This window comes from Myotis davidii, unplaced genomic scaffold (genome assembly GCF_000327345.1).
Source record: "Myotis davidii unplaced genomic scaffold, ASM32734v1 scaffold174, whole genome shotgun sequence".
NCBI lineage: Eukaryota > Metazoa > Chordata > Mammalia > Chiroptera > Vespertilionidae > Myotis > Myotis davidii.
Genome location: NW_006289087.1, coordinates 923,813 through 943,721, shown reverse-complemented (window position 1 = coordinate 943,721; position 19,909 = coordinate 923,813). Strand labels below are relative to the sequence as shown.

General features: G+C 40.8%; 1 protein-coding gene across 1 annotated transcript in view; it reads right to left on the bottom strand.

Annotated features, from left to right (window-relative positions):
- The window catches only part of RYR2 (ryanodine receptor 2), a 185,593-nt gene that overhangs the window by 140,845 nt on the left and 24,839 nt on the right, over positions 1–19,909 (bottom strand). Inside the window, exons 4-11 of the mRNA XM_015562331.1 lie at positions 15,958–15,972; positions 12,063–12,137; positions 11,362–11,440; positions 8,502–8,614; positions 6,688–6,793; positions 5,978–6,074; positions 4,342–4,416; positions 1,600–1,756 (exon numbers count right to left, since the gene is read on the bottom strand). Of these exons, the coding sequence (XP_015417817.1) occupies positions 1,600–1,756; positions 4,342–4,416; positions 5,978–6,074; positions 6,688–6,793; positions 8,502–8,614; positions 11,362–11,440; positions 12,063–12,137; positions 15,958–15,972 (717 nt within the window). The remainder of the gene's footprint in view (positions 1–1,599; positions 1,757–4,341; positions 4,417–5,977; positions 6,075–6,687; positions 6,794–8,501; positions 8,615–11,361; positions 11,441–12,062; positions 12,138–15,957; positions 15,973–19,909) is intronic.

The following is a 19,909-nucleotide window of genomic DNA, read 5'->3' as shown; positions in this document are numbered from 1 at the left end:
TTAAGATTGAACTAGAACTAAATGAGATAATACATATAAGATACTTCGCACATTATCTGGCCCATAAATTAACCGTTACTCTTATTTTCATGTGTGTGTTTTAAAGCATTTAAAATATTTTTCAACCAAGAATAAAAATCCCAAACAAAAATAGCATACTAAAAACTATGTCCTAAAAATGATTTTGTTCTATTTTTTCATTTGTTCCATAATCCTTGTGATCTCATTGGCAGTCTTATTTGAGTCTGATTTCATCACTTCAATAGCAGCACGTTTCTATTTGTGGCGCATGGGAGAAGGAAAACTGGAGGAAATCCCCGAAAGAAGCATATTTTAGAGGCATTTTAGGCTAAAAAATTCCATCTTGGGGAAATATAATACATATGTGATTGGCAAGATCTACCCTTATAATAAACAAATAATAGAAAGCAATACAAAGACTTACTCTATCTCCTGGAAAAAAATTATAATTACCTAATTGGCCATTATTTTAAAATCAGAATTCTACTGTGATTTTAAAATTAAAATGTTTTCTTGGCCTTCAGTTTCACCTTCTCTTTTCTCAACCACGTTACCACGTGCAGTTCTCACTGTGAGTTAAACGAGTGGAGTGTGTTTGGCAGCAAGTCAGTAACAACCTGCTTAAGACAGCAGTTCCCCAAATATGAGTGCCAGGCAGGAGACCAGACTCAGAGAAACTGAAGACTTCATTAAAAAGTGATGCTGGCCCCTGGCCACGGTTTCTCAGTGGCTAGAGTGTTGGCCTGTGCACCGGAGAGTCACTGGTTCAATTCCCAGCCACGGGCACATCCTTGGATTACAGGTCCAAGCCCCGCCCCAGGGTGCATGTGGGAGGCAACCTGTTGATGTATCTCTGTCACATCAATGTTTCTCTCTCTCCCTCTGCCCCTCCCTCCCTCCTTTCCACTCTCTCTAAAAAAAATAAGTGGAAAAAATACCTTCATTCCTCTGGTGAGCATTTAAAAGAAAAAAGTGGTGCTGGGATCCCTGGCCTCTGTACTTCCTGTGTAAGCTACGACATTACAAAATGGCCCAAATCCAGAAACAGCCCCCATTCTCCAAGTGCATATTAGGAGAGATATTTGGAGAAAAAAATGTTTCAAAGGCTACTGCTTTGGGCAAGAACTTTTATTCAGAGTGTTTGAAAATATTCACAGCTTTTGAGCCAGTATGTCCAGTTGTAGGATCCATCAAAGAAACAAGTAAAAAATGTGCACAAAACATGTCCCAGAACGTCAGTGCAGTGGTGGCTTTTCCTTAATTGATTTTTTGTTACAAAGAAATATGGCTATTGTAACAGGCAAAATGATCCGGAGATGGACTTTTTTGAAGTTAAACAAAAATTTTCCTGCACTCGTGTTCCCACACACCTTCTATTTTGATCTTTCTGAAATATTCCAAGTTAAAATCTTAGAGCAGTCCTTCCCTATCAAGCATATGAAAATGTAAAAACATAGATTTATTTAAATCGAAACAATAAAATTTTGTCATTACAACTTGCTTTTTTTCACTCACCAGTATCCGAAGGACACGTGGTGGGTCTACTTACAGGAGACCCAGCACTACTGTCCCGCTCACCTTGGAGGAGCGGAAGGTGAAGGCCGTAGACTTCACGTCGGCTTTCTCTTTGTCCATAAGGAGAAGGTTCTTGTCTTCCATGAGACTCAGGTACTTTCCCGTGGTGACGTGCCGCAGTCGGAAAGGCTGGCCCCACCGTATGTGGCTCCCACTCCACCTGCAGAGACAGGTCAGACTCGATCCAACAGCAGCCACAACCACAGGGAAACAGCAAGTCACTTGTATGTCTCAGCAATGATGGAAGGTGCTCTGCATGTACCGTCTTATTGAATGGTCTCGGAACCCGTGAGGCTGGTGGTATTAATGTCAGTTCACACATAACAAAATAGTAATTCAGATGATCACGCAACATTCAACGTTACACAGGCACTAGCAAGCAGAAGTGAAATTTCACTCTAGGTCTTCTGACTCTCAATGTGACACTATCCACACTGACCCTACTCCTTGTGCTCCAAGTTCACCTCTACTCACTAGTCACAGATACAGAAATGATAAATTTAAATGATACTTTAGAGTTTACTAGTTAATTTACTAGTTAGTTTACTAGTTAAAAACTTTTGTTGGATTTGCACAGACTTGCAAAATAGTGGTACAGTCAATGCTTAATTATGATGAATTGTAATTTATATACATAAATTAAAGTATATATTTACCTAAAAAAGAAATATATCCCGATGGTTTAAATTTAATAATGAAGGACAATTATCTCATTAAAAACCAATGAATAAAAAAATTATGAGAACTATAAAAGGTCTAAAGGATAAAAAAGAAAATATAATAAACAGAAAATATAAACTAAGGTTATAGAAAAGATAAAAAGCAAAGTTATGATCATTAAAATCTGCTAAAAGTAATGACTTTCAGAAAAGGTAGAAAGAAAAATCCGGTTATGTGCCACTCCCGCTTCCGCAGAACTGCGCACGCTGAGTCGGCACAGGCAGACCTCGGACTGCTGTGAGCAGAGCGGGACAAGCCTCGCAGATGCATGACACCAAGTGGCTCTTTGCAAAGCAAGGACAGCCTCTCATCGTGGAAAAGAAACATGCTGACAATCAAATAACTAAAAACTAAACATAACTGAGTGGAAAAGAATTCCCTTGCATATAAAATCACAAGGAAACAGTGATGGCAAAGTTGCGAGTTGGAGGCAAAGCATGAAGGGAATGCTGTCAGGTGCTTTAAAAAGATAAGAGATAAACTCTAAAAAGGATGCACATAGCCATCACTACATTATGAGTCATATAGACAGCAGAGTTGTGGAGGCTGTCAATATGATTTTTATCAATTAACAAATTTGTTTTAAAATAGAGTCATTAAAAACTATTGTAGTCCTGCCCGCATGCTGACAATCAAATAACTAAAAACTAAACATAACTGAGTGGAAAAGAATTCCCTTTCATATAAAATCACAAGGAAACAGTGATGGCAAAGTTGCGAGTTGGAGGCAAAGCATGAAGGGAATGCTGTCAGGTGCTTTAAAAAGATAAGAGATAAACTCTAAAAAGGATGCACATAGCCATCACTACATTATGAGTCATATAGACAGCAGAGTTGTGGAGGCTGTCAATATGATTTTTATCAATTAACAAATTTGTTTTAAAATAGAGTCATTAGAAACTATTGTAGTCTACTAATTAAGAGTATTTTTTGAAAATTTTTCCATTTTAGTAAACGGTAAGTGATATTTATGCTGTTTTGCTAAACTGGTTTTTTGACTTGTGATATTAGCATTGAAAATTATCAGTACCACGATATTACGATAAGTTCATTTTTACATGAATCTGTTTATAGAGACAACTACTTATAATACACTGTAAGCTATATTCTGTGCATATATTTAGAGTAATAAAAAGTCCTATGTCATACCTTACCACGTTCAAGGATATACAAAAATTTTCAAAATTATTGTCTGGGATATATAAGCAAAAGCAACTGAAGAGCACTAAATTACTGAAATCATCATTAGGTAAGCATCAACCTCAAAACAGTACGTCTACAAAGATAGCTATTCTATACTAAGATTGTTCCTTACACCCATCATGGAGTCTGCAAACCTAAAGCAACAATTTCCTTAAAATATAATAGAGAACAAATACTTTAAAAACTTACTGCTTTTGAGGCAAAGGACTGAACCTTATAATCCTTTTAAAAATTTATTTTAAGTCTATTAAAAAGAGTTCAAAATTATACTTTTATTATCAACATTGCATTTTATTTAAAGGAACGAAAAGTCAATCTCTGAACAGCTTTTTTAAAATCACTAGAAAAAAATACAAACACGCATAATTTCTCTAATACATTCACAGTGGCTTCGTATTACCACCCCCTTTGCTGACTCGGCTGTTATTTGTGAGTAAACACAGAGACTGCCAGGAATGGTCTAGTGCCCTGTTTCACGTTCAGGTCTCCTCCGTCTCACAGGTGCTTCCAGAAGGTTCAGTCCAGAGCTTGCCAAGACTGAAGTGAGTGACAGGCTTGTCTCCAAACCTACCTCAAGGGCGCCCAGCAGCATTTTGTGCCGGGAGATGCACTGACCAGATGAGATGATGCTACAAAAACCAATGAGGCTGAAGACAAAAGCGGCTGACCTACCACCCGGTGAGCTGGGGCTCATGAAGGATAACTAACCGGCAGGAGGGAGAAAGGGAGGAGAGCCTGCCGCTGTCAGCGCTGCATTTGCTGGTGCCCAGCCGAGCGCACTGGGAAAGTGGCACGTGGGCTGCATTCAGGGGCGCTACTCACGCAACTCTCAGCGTCTCCAGTCTCCACAGGGACCGGGCGTGGACAGACACGGCACCACCTTCATAATGGACAGTTCTGTTTTGAAAAAAAGAAGCCCAATTTTAACATGTTTCATTCCTGGACTCTGTTTTTCAAGCTAATTAAAAGAGAAAAGCAAATGGAAAGCCTTTGCATAAACAGTTAAAGCCATACTTTTTGGAGAAGACAATAGAGCCGGAAATAAAAATAACCAGAAATACTAACAGTGACCCACATAAGTCTGCCCTAAATAAACATTCGATGTAAACACGTGCCTCATCATTTTCTCCTCTAATCCCATTCATTCCCTCGCCAACTCTCCCTCCCCCATTTCCCCCCGTGAATATACTCACCTGATTCACTTAATTCAGGTCCTTAAAAGTACTCAGCTATAACTTTAGGTGTAGTTTAATATATTATTATTCACACACATTCATATTTAGAGTTTTCAAGTTTGTTCTAGATTTTGTCATTACAACTTGCTTTTAGTATAACACATTCTAATATTTTAGTATAACAATTTGAAAAGATGATAATAGAAAAGTATAAATATCACCAAAAATATAAATATAAGCAAGAAGTTGCACACACACCCAAAGCAGAAACATTGATTTGAGGGTACTTCACACGTACCCAAACGCCAAAGCCTCGTGATAACTGTTTGTCAGTGGCGCTAAGTCATCACCCACAACACCCAACCTGATCTCCGGGCCAACGCATGCCACCTTTCACGGAAGCCAGAGCCCATGCAGCACCTCGGAGTCCTCACCACCTCCTGCCCCCCGGGCCTTCTCTCTCCACACAGCCCTCTGCTCCCAAGAGCCAGTTGATGATTATTCACTTCCTAAATGTTCCCTGTATCTTTCTGTAAATTACAGAAAGAAGTATCTATTAAATAAGTTACCAAAATATGTATGTTAACATTATGAGAAATGTCCTTTCAAAACTAAAACATGTAATAAATCATCCAGATGACACCTGCTCTCACAGTGATCCCTTGTTTATGTATTAACCTTATCAGATTCATCTGAGAATTCATGAGGCAAAGCAGGGCATTCAAATCATCTTAAATATTTTTGTTTTGTATTATTTGTGCACTTTCCCCAAAGATCTGGACTACATCAATCTCGGTCTAATGCCAAATAATATTAACATGAGAGAGGTATTATAATCACATAAAATATGAGGAACGTGGTCAGTTCTATTATCTATGGCAGCAAATGGGGGTAATAAAAAAAAGGTCGTCAACTTTTGTACAATTTGAGAAATCTGATTTTGAAACTGAATTCAAGACTAAATGTTCCAGAAAAAGAATTAATCAGAACCAATGAACATTTAATGAAGTTTTAAGTAGATTGTTTCATGTGTTCACTCTCCCACTCAGTTTAATGCGATGCTTCTTCCATGTTTTAATTTTTTCAGCGATTCCGCTGATAGGTAATAAAAACGTAACACGAGGAAAAACTGCAAAGGAGGCCAACAAATGGGTCATTCAGGGGACAGATGAACGTTAGAGGCCCACTTTCTCTTACGCTAACGGCCTGAACAGGCATTTCCTTAATTTAAAAAATTATGTCAAGGCAAGAAAATCAAGGCTTGGGGCGCCAGGCTCACCCACCTCCGCTGCTCCTCCCCATGCTCCCCAGAGGGGACGGTGAGGCACTCGTCCATGTGTCCGTGCAGCAACCTCAGGACGTCGCCGCCAATCAGGTACCCTGTGAGGAGGAAACTCGGTCTAGCGCAGCTGTCATGCTAAGTGGTGGCTGGACAGTTCACCTGGTCCAATCTTCTATGTTCTTAGAGAACCAGGAGCCTAGCAAGGCTTGTGCTCCTGGCCACACCTCAGAGAAGGATGGTTCCACCTGCCTGCTGCTGTTGGGGCTGAGCCTCAGAGCCCCAGAGTGAGTGACATTCCCACTGGAAATACCACCTCAACCCCGTAAAACCCTCCCTTAAACATACATGCAGGGACAGGGTCAGACTTGAACCTGTGCAGGTGACAGTAATCAGAACAAACACAGAAGTCCCGGAAACCCTGACGCATGGGCATTGTTGGGACCCCCCTCCAAACCACCCGCCCCAGAAGATGGGAAAGCTGGACATCCGCCTAACTGAGCAATACCCCGGGGCAGCAGCCCCCAGGAAGCCAGCACAGAAGCCACAAGATACACTGAAGCTGACCACAGCGTACAAGTAGCAATATAAACGAGAATCTTGGGTGTCATCACCTAATTTACAGAATAGTCTGACACAAGCTCTGGCTAAGAGCCAGCTCAGGGTCACAGCCACCCCGCGTCACGGACGAGCCCTCCCTGAAGAGGGGTGTACCTTGGGCCGCTTCACTTCCTGAGCTGATGGGGGCCACGCTCCAGAGCGTCAGCTGGAAAGCGGCGTCCACGTGCAGGCTGCCGCTGCCGCTGCCATAGGACAGGTGCTGCGGAGAGGGACACAAAGAGGCTTCGCCTGGCTGCGGGCGGGCTCAGCACCACGTGCTTCTGCCCACTCACACCCAACACAGAATGGAACTGCGCACGCGGAGCGTCTATATCAGCCCTGTCACTCCAAACGAAGAGGCCGGTAGAAAAAGATTAGTTTCTATTTGTCTTTAGGTATTTCCCATCTTCATCCTAAGAGTTACTAACGTAAGCCACTAATCAGAAAACAAATGAATACACTAAAATAAATTGATTCATAAAAGTAGACTATTTTGTTTTAAGGCCTACTGATGAACAAAGTTATACAGATAGTGGGTACTTATCATTAGAATTATAAGTTGTCTACCTATCACACTGTGGTGTCTTTTTACAACAATGCAGGTGGAATCTATAGAACCAATCTTAGTTTTATGAGGTTATCAACTTTTATCTGCAACTTGACACAATAGCCATTCGATGGCAATGTTTTCTAATAGGTATCTAAAACCAAGACAAACACATTTTCTCCAAAATTCAGATAGTACAAATTTCAGATTTCCTTCTTAAAAATTAAAATGTGTAAAATATCGTATTTAATATTTTAAGAGCCATAATATATGAGATCTGAAACTAAAAGAAAAGAAAAATTATGAAACCACTCTAGCATTTTACAGCAGATGGCCTCGGTTATTTTACCACCTGGCTCCGCTAGAATTGCAGACAGACACTGTGTTCTTGGGGCCATCTCAGCAAACATCACTTCTCCGACGCTGGTGGCAGATGACAGCCTCAGCTTTCAAAGATCCCATTGTACCTGAACTTGCCCGGAAACCAACCCTCCCAGCTGGATGAGGGGCATGAAGTTGCAGCAGGACCGTCATGCTGGGGAGCCCCATGGGTCTTCACACCCACGGGTTCTCTCACCTGAATATGCTATTCTCGAGGCACCAGCAAAAATAGGCATGTCACTCTTAAACAAAATGGAAACCAGGCTGATGGAAAATAACCTTTCTAAATATCATAATAATATTTTGCACTGGAATCTCTCACACTTCCATTGATTTCAATCTGCAAAATTCTGCAAATGATTATTCTTTAGCAAAAATACAATTCGCTAAATACTAAGAAGTTCAATTAAATATATATTGGCCTTACCACAAAATAAAAAATGCCTTCAATGATTAAACATAAACATTTTTTCATTTTCCCACTGTCACCCTCTACTCTTTGAAACAATGTCAAGGAGACCTCAACTTGCTTTTATTTTGCTTGTTTCTCTTAACGTGGCAAGTATTTCTCACATAAGAATTTTCTTTCATAAATATCCAAATCAGTGGTCACAACCTCATTAATGCAGCCCTCTCGCCGGGTGCAGAAGAGTCCCAGTTCTGAATTCCCGATCGGACTGTGTGTAGTGCGTCAATGACAGAGTCCAGGAAGAGGCACCAGGGTCAGAACGGGGCAGGACGGGGGCAGGATGGGGCACACGGAGGCGGGCACCCAGGGCAGGGCACACCAGGAGCCTGTCCAAACGCACCCGGTGAGCCACACGACTGCGTGTCACCCCCTTCCCCTACCTGGGGAGTTACTGCTCTCTCATCAAATAGAGGTACAGGCTTGTTTCTAAGCAAGTCTCCTGGATAATTTGCAATCTACACGTTAAAGAGGCTGTTTTATTGACCTTCATGCATCATCTCAGCAAGTCCGTGCCCTACTCTCCACACTTACCAGGTACCTTTCGGAGGACACACTCACTAAGATGAGGTCATCGCCAACTCGCACCTTCTCTCCCTCGGACCGCTGCTTGGAGGCGGGGTGTATGGTCCACCAGCAAGCCTCGCCTGCAGGAGGGGCGAGCAACACAGAGCAGCCTCTTAGTGCAAAATCCACGTGCTTTGCCACTGACTCCACATTAAAGAGGGAAGTAAAAGAAGTCTTCACAGTCAGTCTCCTTAACAGAAATTTGTTCTGTTCACTCCTTCAGGAATTTGAATTATAATGCAACGTAATCTCTTAGTCCGTGAAAATAAAAAGAAGTAAGCCAATTAGCTTAGGATAAGACACATGGAAACATACAGCTTGTCATAGAACTGGTTGTGACAGTTTGGAAGTTTGGTGTCTTTCCCCCTATTAAGAATTGGTTAAAAATGATATTTATGCTACATAAGGCGAAATTCACCGGTCGTGCCGACCTGACTTCATTCTTTACAAAAGCATACGGTGTATAGTACACTGTTCATGTTACTCTGATGACATCTAGTTTTCGCCAGTTGGTTTTCAGAAGGACTTGGAGTTTTATGATGTGACATTATAACAATTTACTTTCTGGGGGATGCTGATTTAAAATGGGCACAACTGTTATCTAAATTTTACTATCCTGTGCCTTAATATATTTTGTGATTTAAAAAATATGTTTTCTATTAACCTAAGTGTAACATAAAAGAGAACCCCATTATTGACGGGCGCATTATAAAAATAGCTGGGTGTAATCAAATAATTCCTCCTGGAATGAGCCATGCTTAAGCCTCAGGAGCTACATGCCCACCGCCCATTCTTCATTCTTGACTGCTGTTACCTAAGACACAAACTAGCACACAATTCCTCAGTCTGGTCATACTTCCTTTTAAAAATAAATGCAAATTCTATCCAAAACATTCTACTATTCTCATCCAAAAATGAGAATATTTTTAGTGACTTGTTATCTAATAGTTTGCACTCTCTCCCTTTGCTCAGCTTTCTCATTTTCCATAACACTTTTCTTCTTGCTAATTCCCCAATGCCAGAATGTAGGTCCCATCACAGCAGGGCCTTCCATGTTTGGCTCACCGGGGTTTCCCCGGATGCTAGCATTTTTGTTTTTAATGCTCTGGCACTCAATAAAAATTCATTTTGCATAACTGAGTAAATGAATCAGCAAATGCTATTTCTTTTCTTAATATATTTTTATTGATTTCAGAGAGGAAGGGAAAGAAAGATAAACATCAGCGATGAGAGAGACTCCCTGATCGGCTGCCCTCTGCACGTTCTACACTGGGGATCAAGCCTGCAACCCAGGCATGTGCCCTGACGGAATCCAACCATGATGACTTGTTTCACAGGTTGGTGCTCAAGCACTGGGCCACACAGGCCAGGGAATTTCTTAAGCGTGCTTACAGTTAATAGGTAATCTGTGCTCTGAGCAGCTTTTCTCACACAAACCACAGTCCTACTTGAGTGTCACCTTGCAGAATTCCTGGTCTTCACTCACTCAATTCACATTTTTAGAGTTGTAAGGAATTTTTCATTCATTCACTCAAACATTTATAAAGCACCCACTACTGCTCCATCACTGCTTTAGCAGCTGGGGATACATCAATAAACGAGGAAGAGCCCTAACCGGTTTGGCTCAGTGGATAGAGCGTTGGCCTTCGGACTGACAGGTCCCAGGTTCAATTCCGGTCAAGGGCATGTACATTGGTTGCGGGCACATCTCCAGTAGGGAGTGTGCAGGAGGCAGCTGATCAATGTTTCTCTCTCATTGATGTTTCAAAGTATCTCCCTTCCTCTCTGTAAAAAATCAATAAAATATATTTAAAAAAATAAAAATAAAAAATAAACGAGGAAGACATATCATCTGCCTGTGAGTTTAGTTTTGATAAAGGCCACACCGGACTAACGGTAAATATAAGTAACTAAGAAGCAGCAGTGAGCTCCGGGGAACAGGGGCATAAGGCACCTGGGGCAGGAGAGGGGCTGCCTGTTGTCTGATGTTTTGTAGTCGTCTCAATGTATGAAACAACTTACACACTGTGTGTTCCTTGCACTTTTTTTGGAAGAGAGAACTGGATGTTTCATGTAATTGTGTGCTGAAGTAAAGGAACTATAATGATAAAACTTAAAAAAACTAGCAAGAATACAGAGAAATGGCTGAGCCCAAATAAAATGAAATAGAAATAATAATACATTTATCTTTTTGGTGCCTGGGATTCTTGGAATTTCATGAAGAAGGCAATATGTTGGTCTATTAAAAACTTAAGTTGGTAAATATAGCTTTATTTTTATCCACTTGTAGTCTGAAAAATTTAGACTATAGGAAAGTATTTTAAAAAGAAAACAGTGTGTGAAAGACCGCTTGATCCCACCCATGAAAGGAACAACTTGATAAGAGTTGGTCTATTTCCTTCCATTCTCTTCTCTTCTAGGTTTTTTATTTATTTTTTAATTCCCAAAGTCATGTATGCTTATTGTAAAAGATAAAATAGTCAAATTGTATATAAAGTGTAGAGTCAGAGCATTGAGAACAAAAACACAAATAAAGCTTATCTTCTCTCATCTTGATTCTCCAAAAGAATAAATGTGTCAATATATACATTTTTGTTTCAAAAATACGTAAACATACATCTGTTTGGAAAAATATGTGGGTCAATGCCTGTGACAGAGACATGAAGAAGACTCATTTTCTACCTTTTTGCTTGGATGAGGACACTGATTATATTACATTTTTAGACTTAAAATTATTTTTAAGATGGAAGATGATAAAGACATGCAGTAATACTTCATAAGCCACGCGGTGCACATTAATACGTATGATCAAAGCCAGAGGGCTCACCTGTTGTGTCCTCTTGCAAGCCAACATCAAAGGCCAGCTTGTCAGTTGAAGACCGGGAGGTGGACAGGCAGCACAGGTACTAAAGGACACAGAAGCAGCAGCTGTCACTACGCGGTTATAGTCCCACCCAGTGCAATTCTGACTCGCGCTGGTATCAGAGTGAAATCTGGGTGCTTCTAGGTGAAGGCCCAGTTTTCCCAGTGAGGGGGACAGCACATGCAGGGCCTCCCAGGAGCAGTGAAATGTGACATAAGCACGTATAACGCATGTATGTAGTGAACCAGGGGACACAGCCTGAGAGGGGGTCGAGGGGTCACGTGGATGACTGGGTGCAAGAGGAGCTGATGTGGAGAAAGAGAGAGACGTCTAGTCAGGAAGGAGGGAGGCCAGTGAAAAGTGACAGTGCAGCTCACAGGCAGATTTTTATATTATCTTTCAGTAAAAATACTTTAATTCTTTAATAAACTGTTAAAACAACACCAGGAATGAGAAAAGGTTCTTATTTTAATCTTAACACTTAACTGGTCTATCAAAAGTGAGATACCAAAAACAGGGGTCATACGATGACAGAACTGAAGGACCTTAAAGGTCAGCCACGCTACTCCGCATCTTATAAGTGGGAGGACTAAGCAGGGTACAGATCTTAAAGGGCACAGCGCCCTCGCTTTCCCGACCGCCGCAGATGGCACGGCGCTGCTCACCATGCCGCTGTTGGAGTGGCGCAGCAGGATGGCGTGTCCGTAGAGGAGTGTCCGGTGACCACCCCCTTGAGCAGTCTGCGAGGAACAAGACGAGGTTGACAAGAGAAGAAAAAACAAAACTTAGCGACGTCAATAAAAAGTCCCCGTGTTCTCCAGGAAAAGGTAAGAGCTACTGCAGACAACCACGTGCGGTGGGAAGATGCTCTCATGGACTAACGGGTTCCATGCAGCCTGCGCCGTGGGTGCGCAGGTGCCCTGGCTCTGGGAGCAAACACTCTGCATGACGTGTGATACTGAGCACAGATATTTACTGTCCTTATTTCTCACGGCATGTGGGCTGCATCAGGAGGGACCTTCGGCTCTTTGGTCACTACTGTACCCAGGTGATGGCACACGTAAGGACTAAGCATTTGTTCGGTGAATGAGCCTTCCAAAAAGGCGAAACTGATCAAATCATCCCCAGGCTTAGAACCTTTCCTACCTCCCAAAGGTTTCTAGGAAAGAGTCCAAATTCCCTTCCAAGAACTAGAAAAATGCTTCTCCAATGTGAGTGGGCACATGAGTCCCCAAGAGGCGGCGGAAGCACAGACTCCTGGGCCATCCCGGTGACTGACTCAGCAGGTCTGGGTGAACAGAGAAGTTGGTCTTTTCTACCTTATAAACTGCACTTTCAAACTCAGTTCCAGGCCACCTCCTCCAGGAAGCCTCCTCTGGTTTTCTCAGTTGGCTGCTCCCTGAGCCTCCTGCAGCCCCAGGTACACCTGGCACCTGGTCTAACCACTCCACAAAGTGAGCACCATTCTCTTCTGGGTCAGACGTGAACTTCACGACAGGGATGTGAGCTCTCAGCACGAAGCACTCGATAAACATGAGAGGAATGAGAAATGACGTGGGCGCCCATCCACCTGGGTGGGGGTGGGAGTCAGGTGTCATGGTTTACAGTCCAGGTGTTAAAAGAGAGGGGACCACAGATTGGAGATGGGGGTGGCAGAAACGGAACAGGAGCCATACAGTTAAGCCCAGGAGTGTGCACAATTTTTTGAAGGAGAGGGCTGTCTTTAAGGATTTTAAGGGTGAGATTGGTGATATTGATATATATGTGTGTGTATATGTGTGTGTGTGTGTGTGTGTGTGTGTGTGTCACACACACATATGTATACCTTAAGAAGTGTGGAGTACTTTAATATCAATACTATTATACCTTTCTTACTATAAATATATCCCTTCATATTGTTCCAAATAATTTCTTAAAATAACTTCACATATTATATGCGTGAAAGGCCTCAGAACCATCCTTAAAATCAATATTAAAATTTATTAAAATTATTTTTAAAACTGCTTTTAAAACAAAAGGAAATCTCTTTTCCACATACTGAGGGAAGAAAGGGGGGAATCTACTTTGTAAAATGATATTCCTCCCCAGAACGAGGCCCTCTATAGGAAGCACTTGCATGTTCTGTGCTACACGTGACTGTGGCCAAGGGCAATTCACCGACCTGGACTGATCTGGTTGCAGTGGCAGGAGCTGACTTTCACGGGAGACACAAGCTCCAAAGGTATGAAATCCAGCTGAACTTTCCTGACAGTCACATCCATCACAACAAAAAATTTAAAACGAAGATTTAACCAGAAATGAAGGAGTGCTCCTTTTACTGTAAAGTTCTGCCCACGCATTTCATATGTTTATATGTATGAATGTATAAATGTTCAAATTGGTTAAGCTAAGAGGAGACATTTTAGTGTCTAAATTGTCTTCCAACTATACATTCTACACAATTAGACAATTATAGATTTTAACTAGAGACTTCCTCACCACTTAAATGCCAATTATGCCAGATTTAGTTCTAATAGAACTCATACAAGTATGCACATAATCCCCACTAAATTAATTGTTACTAATTAACTTAGTTACCACAAAGGGATGCAATTTCTGTCACATGTGCTACAGTACTTTTCTTCTAACTTGTCATTTTATATGACATTAATCTAATTGACTCCGTTTCTGAAAAAATTTAAAAATATGTAATTTCAACTCTTGGGCCGACTGGGTAACTCAATTCATTCAACAAACGTTTATCAAAAGAATTGCGTGTGGGGATGAATCCTAAGGGATGATTTATTCTTTCCTGTGTTTTTTAATTTGGTGCGTCATGTCAATTTTCTTGTTAAATGTGGCCGGTCCTTCTTTAAGTGATTAAACACAGGGTGGGCAAGGTAGGTTTACAGCTGTGAGAACACAAAACAGTTTATTCTTGCATTGTTATTTATTAATTATTGTATTGTTTCCCATCAGAACAACCCTACACCTACTTTTGCCCACCGGAGTGCATGGACTTCCTCTGAACTTTGGTACTGTAGGGAGATGGTCACCACTTCTGGGGTTACTCCTTCAAGACTGTGCAGCCCTGTTTCCGGTGGGTGCGGACGCCCCCTGCAGTCTCAGTGAGGAGATGACCATCACCACTGGGCAACAGCTGCATCCAAGCAGCAGTAACTCAGTCCTCTGGAGCTAGCCCCTTTCCCTCTAGCCCCCAAACACGAATCTCTGACCACACTGACCTCCGGGAAGCCAGCCAGGACCAACTAAATAAGAGTCAATCAAGCTAATGGAGAAGCAAGCTCGAGGCTGGCCTGCCTTCAAGATTCACTTGAAAAAAAATCTTGGTGATTCTGGAAGTTAAGAGGTTAACTGTTCTTTGGAATCTAAAATATGAGCAAAGCAGTCAATTGCACCAATTAAAAGGAGAATTAGGAAATTGTATTTTACATAATATAAATAAGCCTTAAGTTCACATTAATGCCATCCATACTTTAGGCCTGTAATTCTCCATAAATACTATACATAACTCTCTTTCCTACTCATTCAAAAACCATTTACGGGCAGCTCTGGCCGGTATGGCTCAGCTGGTTGGAAAGGTAGTGGGTTCGATTCCTGGTCAGGACACAAACCCAAGTTACGGTTCAATCCCAGTCTGCGTGCCTATGGGAGGCAATCAATGGATGTTTCTGACATTGATGTTTCTCTCTCTCCCTCTCTCATTTCTCTCTCTCTCTAAAAACAATAAAAACATATCCTCACGTGAGAATTAAAATATATACATATATATTTATGGGTGTCTGCTGTCTGAGAGTACGCAGCCTCTCACATTTACACCAGAATTTTGAATTAACATTTTTCAGAATTGGTATCTTTTGAAATTATATTCTTTTGAAATTTTGAACTATATTAAGCCTTTATTAACTAAATACAGTAAGTTTCTCTATACATTGTTTCTTGACTTAAAATCAAAGTTTTGTGATTGTTATATGAGAAAAGTAGTAGGTACTTAAAACTGAAACCAGAGCCTTCTACTTTTTGTCCCAAATACTGACATTCTGTGCCCCCTCCTCTACGTTTCCTTCAGTGCCAGGACCACGTGCTCTGCCTCCTTTTCAAACCTTTCTATGTTTCCAATGGGTTGGAAAATGAAAAGAGGTTGATTTATTTTCCTGACTCCTGGAGGAAGAAATGCTCTCGCAACTTTTTGGTGCTGCTTCTCATTTCCCAGAGTGTGAATTTCCTACTGGATTCATGCAAGAGCATCACACCAAGAACAGCCAGTAGGATGCCTGCAGTGAAAATGCTAATTGGAGAACAGCAAAAATGTTTGTTTCAATAGGAGAATTCTTAACGTTGGCTAAATTAAACTAATATGCATGTGACACAACGTGCCAAATGCTGTTTATGAAGTTGACAAATCTAAATATGTGACTGATTCATTTAAATTTAAAAGTTTTGAAGTTTGATTTAATTTCTAAAACTTTCAGATGTGAAGAAAAGTGCCATGAGTTCAAAATTTAAACCAAATATGAAATGTACAAAGCAAAACGTGTAGTAGATGATCCAGTGTCTTACCTTCATCATGAATTTCTGTGGGGGCAGAAGAAAAGAGAAAAAGTAGTAAATATATTATTTCAAAGACATTTTAAAAGATCTCTTACTTATAAAGATTTCTCAATGGAGTTATGTGAACAATCAACATACAAAAACACATTCACTGTGTTGTCACAACAAAACAGTATCAACTGCATGCCAGATAAGAGCTGGAGCAAGCAGAACTCCTTTTCCAAGTGTTCTTAACATTAGTTCTTCCTTTTCCTGTGAAAACATGCTTCTCTACTGTGATGCCTGTTTCAGTTTACAACATACCTAAGCACCAAAAAAGCCCAAAGGTATGATCTTAAAATTATACTCTGAAAATGCTTTTAAAACCATTTCACTTCATCTTTTGCAGAAAAATGCAGTGATATAAACAGCAACGCAACTGATTTTAGTAAAAACAGTGGACTGGAAGCAGGTAAGGGTGTTCATCACTAAAGTGCCGAGGTGATAGTAACCATGAACCCTTCCCAAACGCAAAGAAAATATCACAGAAGCTTTGTTCTTAAAATGACACAGTCGTCTCGTGCCTTATAATAGCTCCTTTTTCTTCTACAAAACATAATACGTGCATATATTCCCTCATTCTCTTTTAGGCCCATCGAGTTTACTTGACCTATTCCTAGGAGACGTACACAGATTAAAAAGAACTAGGAAGGAAAATGGCATTACTTTTCCAAACTTAGGACTACATTTAGTTGTCATAAGTACCCAAGTCCTACAGAGAAAAGATACACGTATTCACATTAGTTTTATAGAAAATAGCAATTTTTCAACCGACATACTTATAGATACCACAGTTAGTTCCCTGAAACGTAAAAACACAGTGATATGTACATTAGTGGCATTCTATTGTGACTGATTTTTTCATTTTTAATATATTTTTTTATTGACTTCAGAGAGGAAGGGATAAAGAGAGAGAGATAGAAACATCAATGATGAGAGAGAATCACTGAATGGCTGCCTCCTGCATGATCGCACATTGGGGATGGAGCCTCCAACACGGGTATGTTCATAGGTTGACACTCAACACTGAGCCACACCAGCCAGGATTCCATTTTTAATATTAAAATTTAAGAAAAAAATTGTAAAGGATCGTTTCATTTTAAGATTAGAAAATAGAGGCTGTTTAGTTATGAATCTATAACTGATATCAATGGTAAATGATGTCAGGAGGTCATTGTCTGGTAACCTGTCCTTACGAGGGAGGATAATCTGTTCAACCTCATCATGTTGACAAAAAAAAGGTATTTCACCACAAAGACTTGGGTTTGGTGGCTGTTTGAGATTAATGATGATTACTGGTGCTCCTAACGAATTTCAGAAAACAAAAGGCATTTACTATTGACAATTTCAAGTTGTAAGCATATGTCAATATATACTATCCAACAGGGTATCTGGATATACATTTGTAGAGAGCCTCAAATATTTGTCTTATGGTAAAAATATCCCATGAAGCACTGTCTGCGTGGCTCAGTTGGTGGGAGTGTGTTCTATTGTCACACACACACACACACACACACACACACAGAGCAGGAGGTAAGTTGTTCTCTGTGACACTCGAGGATAGAAACAGGTAACAAATTCTACCTGTTTCTTCCCTCTTCCCTGTCTCTGGCTCTTAATAGAGGAGGAAACAGACCATAGTACCATAGTAATAATGGAACTTGGCCACATCACACCGCTGTCCCAAACTCAGCGTCCAAAATCCTGCAAATGAGTCCTTTCCTCATGTCACTGACCATCACCTTCACCTTTCAAGGTTGTACACATATGTGTAACCACCGGTCTCTATTGTATGTGGGAAACCATAAGAGCTATGCAGTAGGACTTTAAGGTTAAGATTTGTGATGTGATGTACTTTAAAAGCCCACCTGTTGACCAAAGTGCATTGCATTAGAAAGCCAATTACAGAGAAACTATATAGCTCTGGTGTGGGAGGGAAGGGGGGCAGGAGAACATTTTCATATCCCCCAGTTCAGTTGAACCAAACCATACACAAGGTTCTAACTAGAGACCTGTTCATATTTGTTCAATACAACACAGCAGTTATTGTGAAAACTAATAGTACAAGCCACACCAGGAAGCCACACAAAAAATATTAGAGGCAAGAGCAAACGTGCATGTGTTTAGATCACAATTCCTTTGCAAATCCATGGAAACACGTACCCATTTTTCCACATCAACTGTCTGTAGAAAGAAAAAGCCAAAATAAACAACAAGCAAGCAAATACCTGGCAATGTTGCAATTACTGTCATTTAAATAAATTGAAATTGTGGTCCCGGCACCTAAATCTACTTCCAGTTCCAACGGATAAGAAAAACCATTTAAACTTTTAATTAACAACATTGAATCTCCTGAAGAAAAACAAAAGCCTCAATTAATTAGCAATCAGAACTTCAAAGGCATTAGGCTGGAAATGCGGCAGGTACAGGAAATAATGATCCAAAATATTCAGAAGCAAACATGAATATTTACCTAATTCTCAAGCCAAATAGGCCTCCTGATTTAGGAGCACTATTCTCCTCTAAGGATCTATTTAATAAACAAAGGTCAATTTTAAATACAGCATTAGCTACAAATCTCTATGAAATAGAAGTAAAATTTCTCGTATACCAATCTTTGTAGCATTACATAAAATCTCACAATACAACAAAAGACATGCTTTGGTGGAACTCTTGGGTCATAGCTAAGAATGTCCAACCCTTGGTAAGGAAGCTACTGGGCTCGACCGTGCATAAAAGGCCGCATACAGAGTGACTATTTTTAAAACGCTGTGAGATGACAGGAAAACACCAACTTCAATATGCAGTGGACTCGTTTTGAAGCCTCAGAGAAATTCTATAGGTTCAATAGGTTCCTTAGCACAGAGCCTTTTGGCTTCTCTAGTGTTTTACTCAGTCCTCAGAAAAATCTGTCCTACGTCTTCCCCCAGCCTTTGAGCTTAAAAACACACAATGGTGTTTAAGAACAGTTTACTCGATGGAAAAGCCTGGTTTTCCTTACACATTTCTAAGTTATTTAGCTGTTGCATAGAGTTCAAGTCCTCACTTTAAACACAGACCTATCAGAATGATAAGCCTATGTCTTTAGATACTGGGGCAAAGGGAAGCAATTCAGTCATGTCTGGTGTAGTTACCATTCACTTTTCTACTGTCAAAAGGACAAATTTGCTTTTATTATTTATTCTTCCCTTCCCCCAAAAAAGACCTCAAAGAATTATGAAATAATTTCCTTCTCATGTGTACCAGGAAGACAAGATATACCATATTTTTAGAGATTTCAATGATTAACAAAGACATTATATTACACCCTTCACTAGAGGTCTGGTGCATGACATTAGTGCACTCAGGGGGCTCCCGCGGGCCTAAGCCATCAGTCAGACATCCCCCCAAGGGCTCCCAGACTGCGAGAAAACAGTCTGAGGGACCCCCACCCAATGCACGAATTTCGTGCACCAAGCCCTCTAGTATGCTATAATTCATTTCCCTACTCATAATACTACAGTTATACACACTAATATTTCTGTTCTGTAAACCATTGGCAGAAAAACAAAACAAAGTCTCCACGCATCCCAGTTTTTATCTTTGGCCCTGGAATCTTGCTTTTATTTCTTCACCCACACCCAAAAAAAACATTTATTGAGTATCTGACTCACAAAGCATCCGCTCCATTCTGTCTGACCTGGAAGAGACACCTGGCTCCTGGCTCTCTCTGCGTTTGCTCCGCACAGTGTGACACAGTCACTCGGAGCGGCTGCTGGATCTGCAACTGAACAAAGGCAGTGAACTCCAGCGTATGAAGTGTTCAGTGCTGTGGTTCACTGCTGCTTCCTCTGCGGCCCTGCTGTCGCCTGTCATCTATCTGTGTCTCTCTCTGTTCACTGTCTAATCTCATCAGGACACTTTTCCCTCTTGTTCCTCCAGA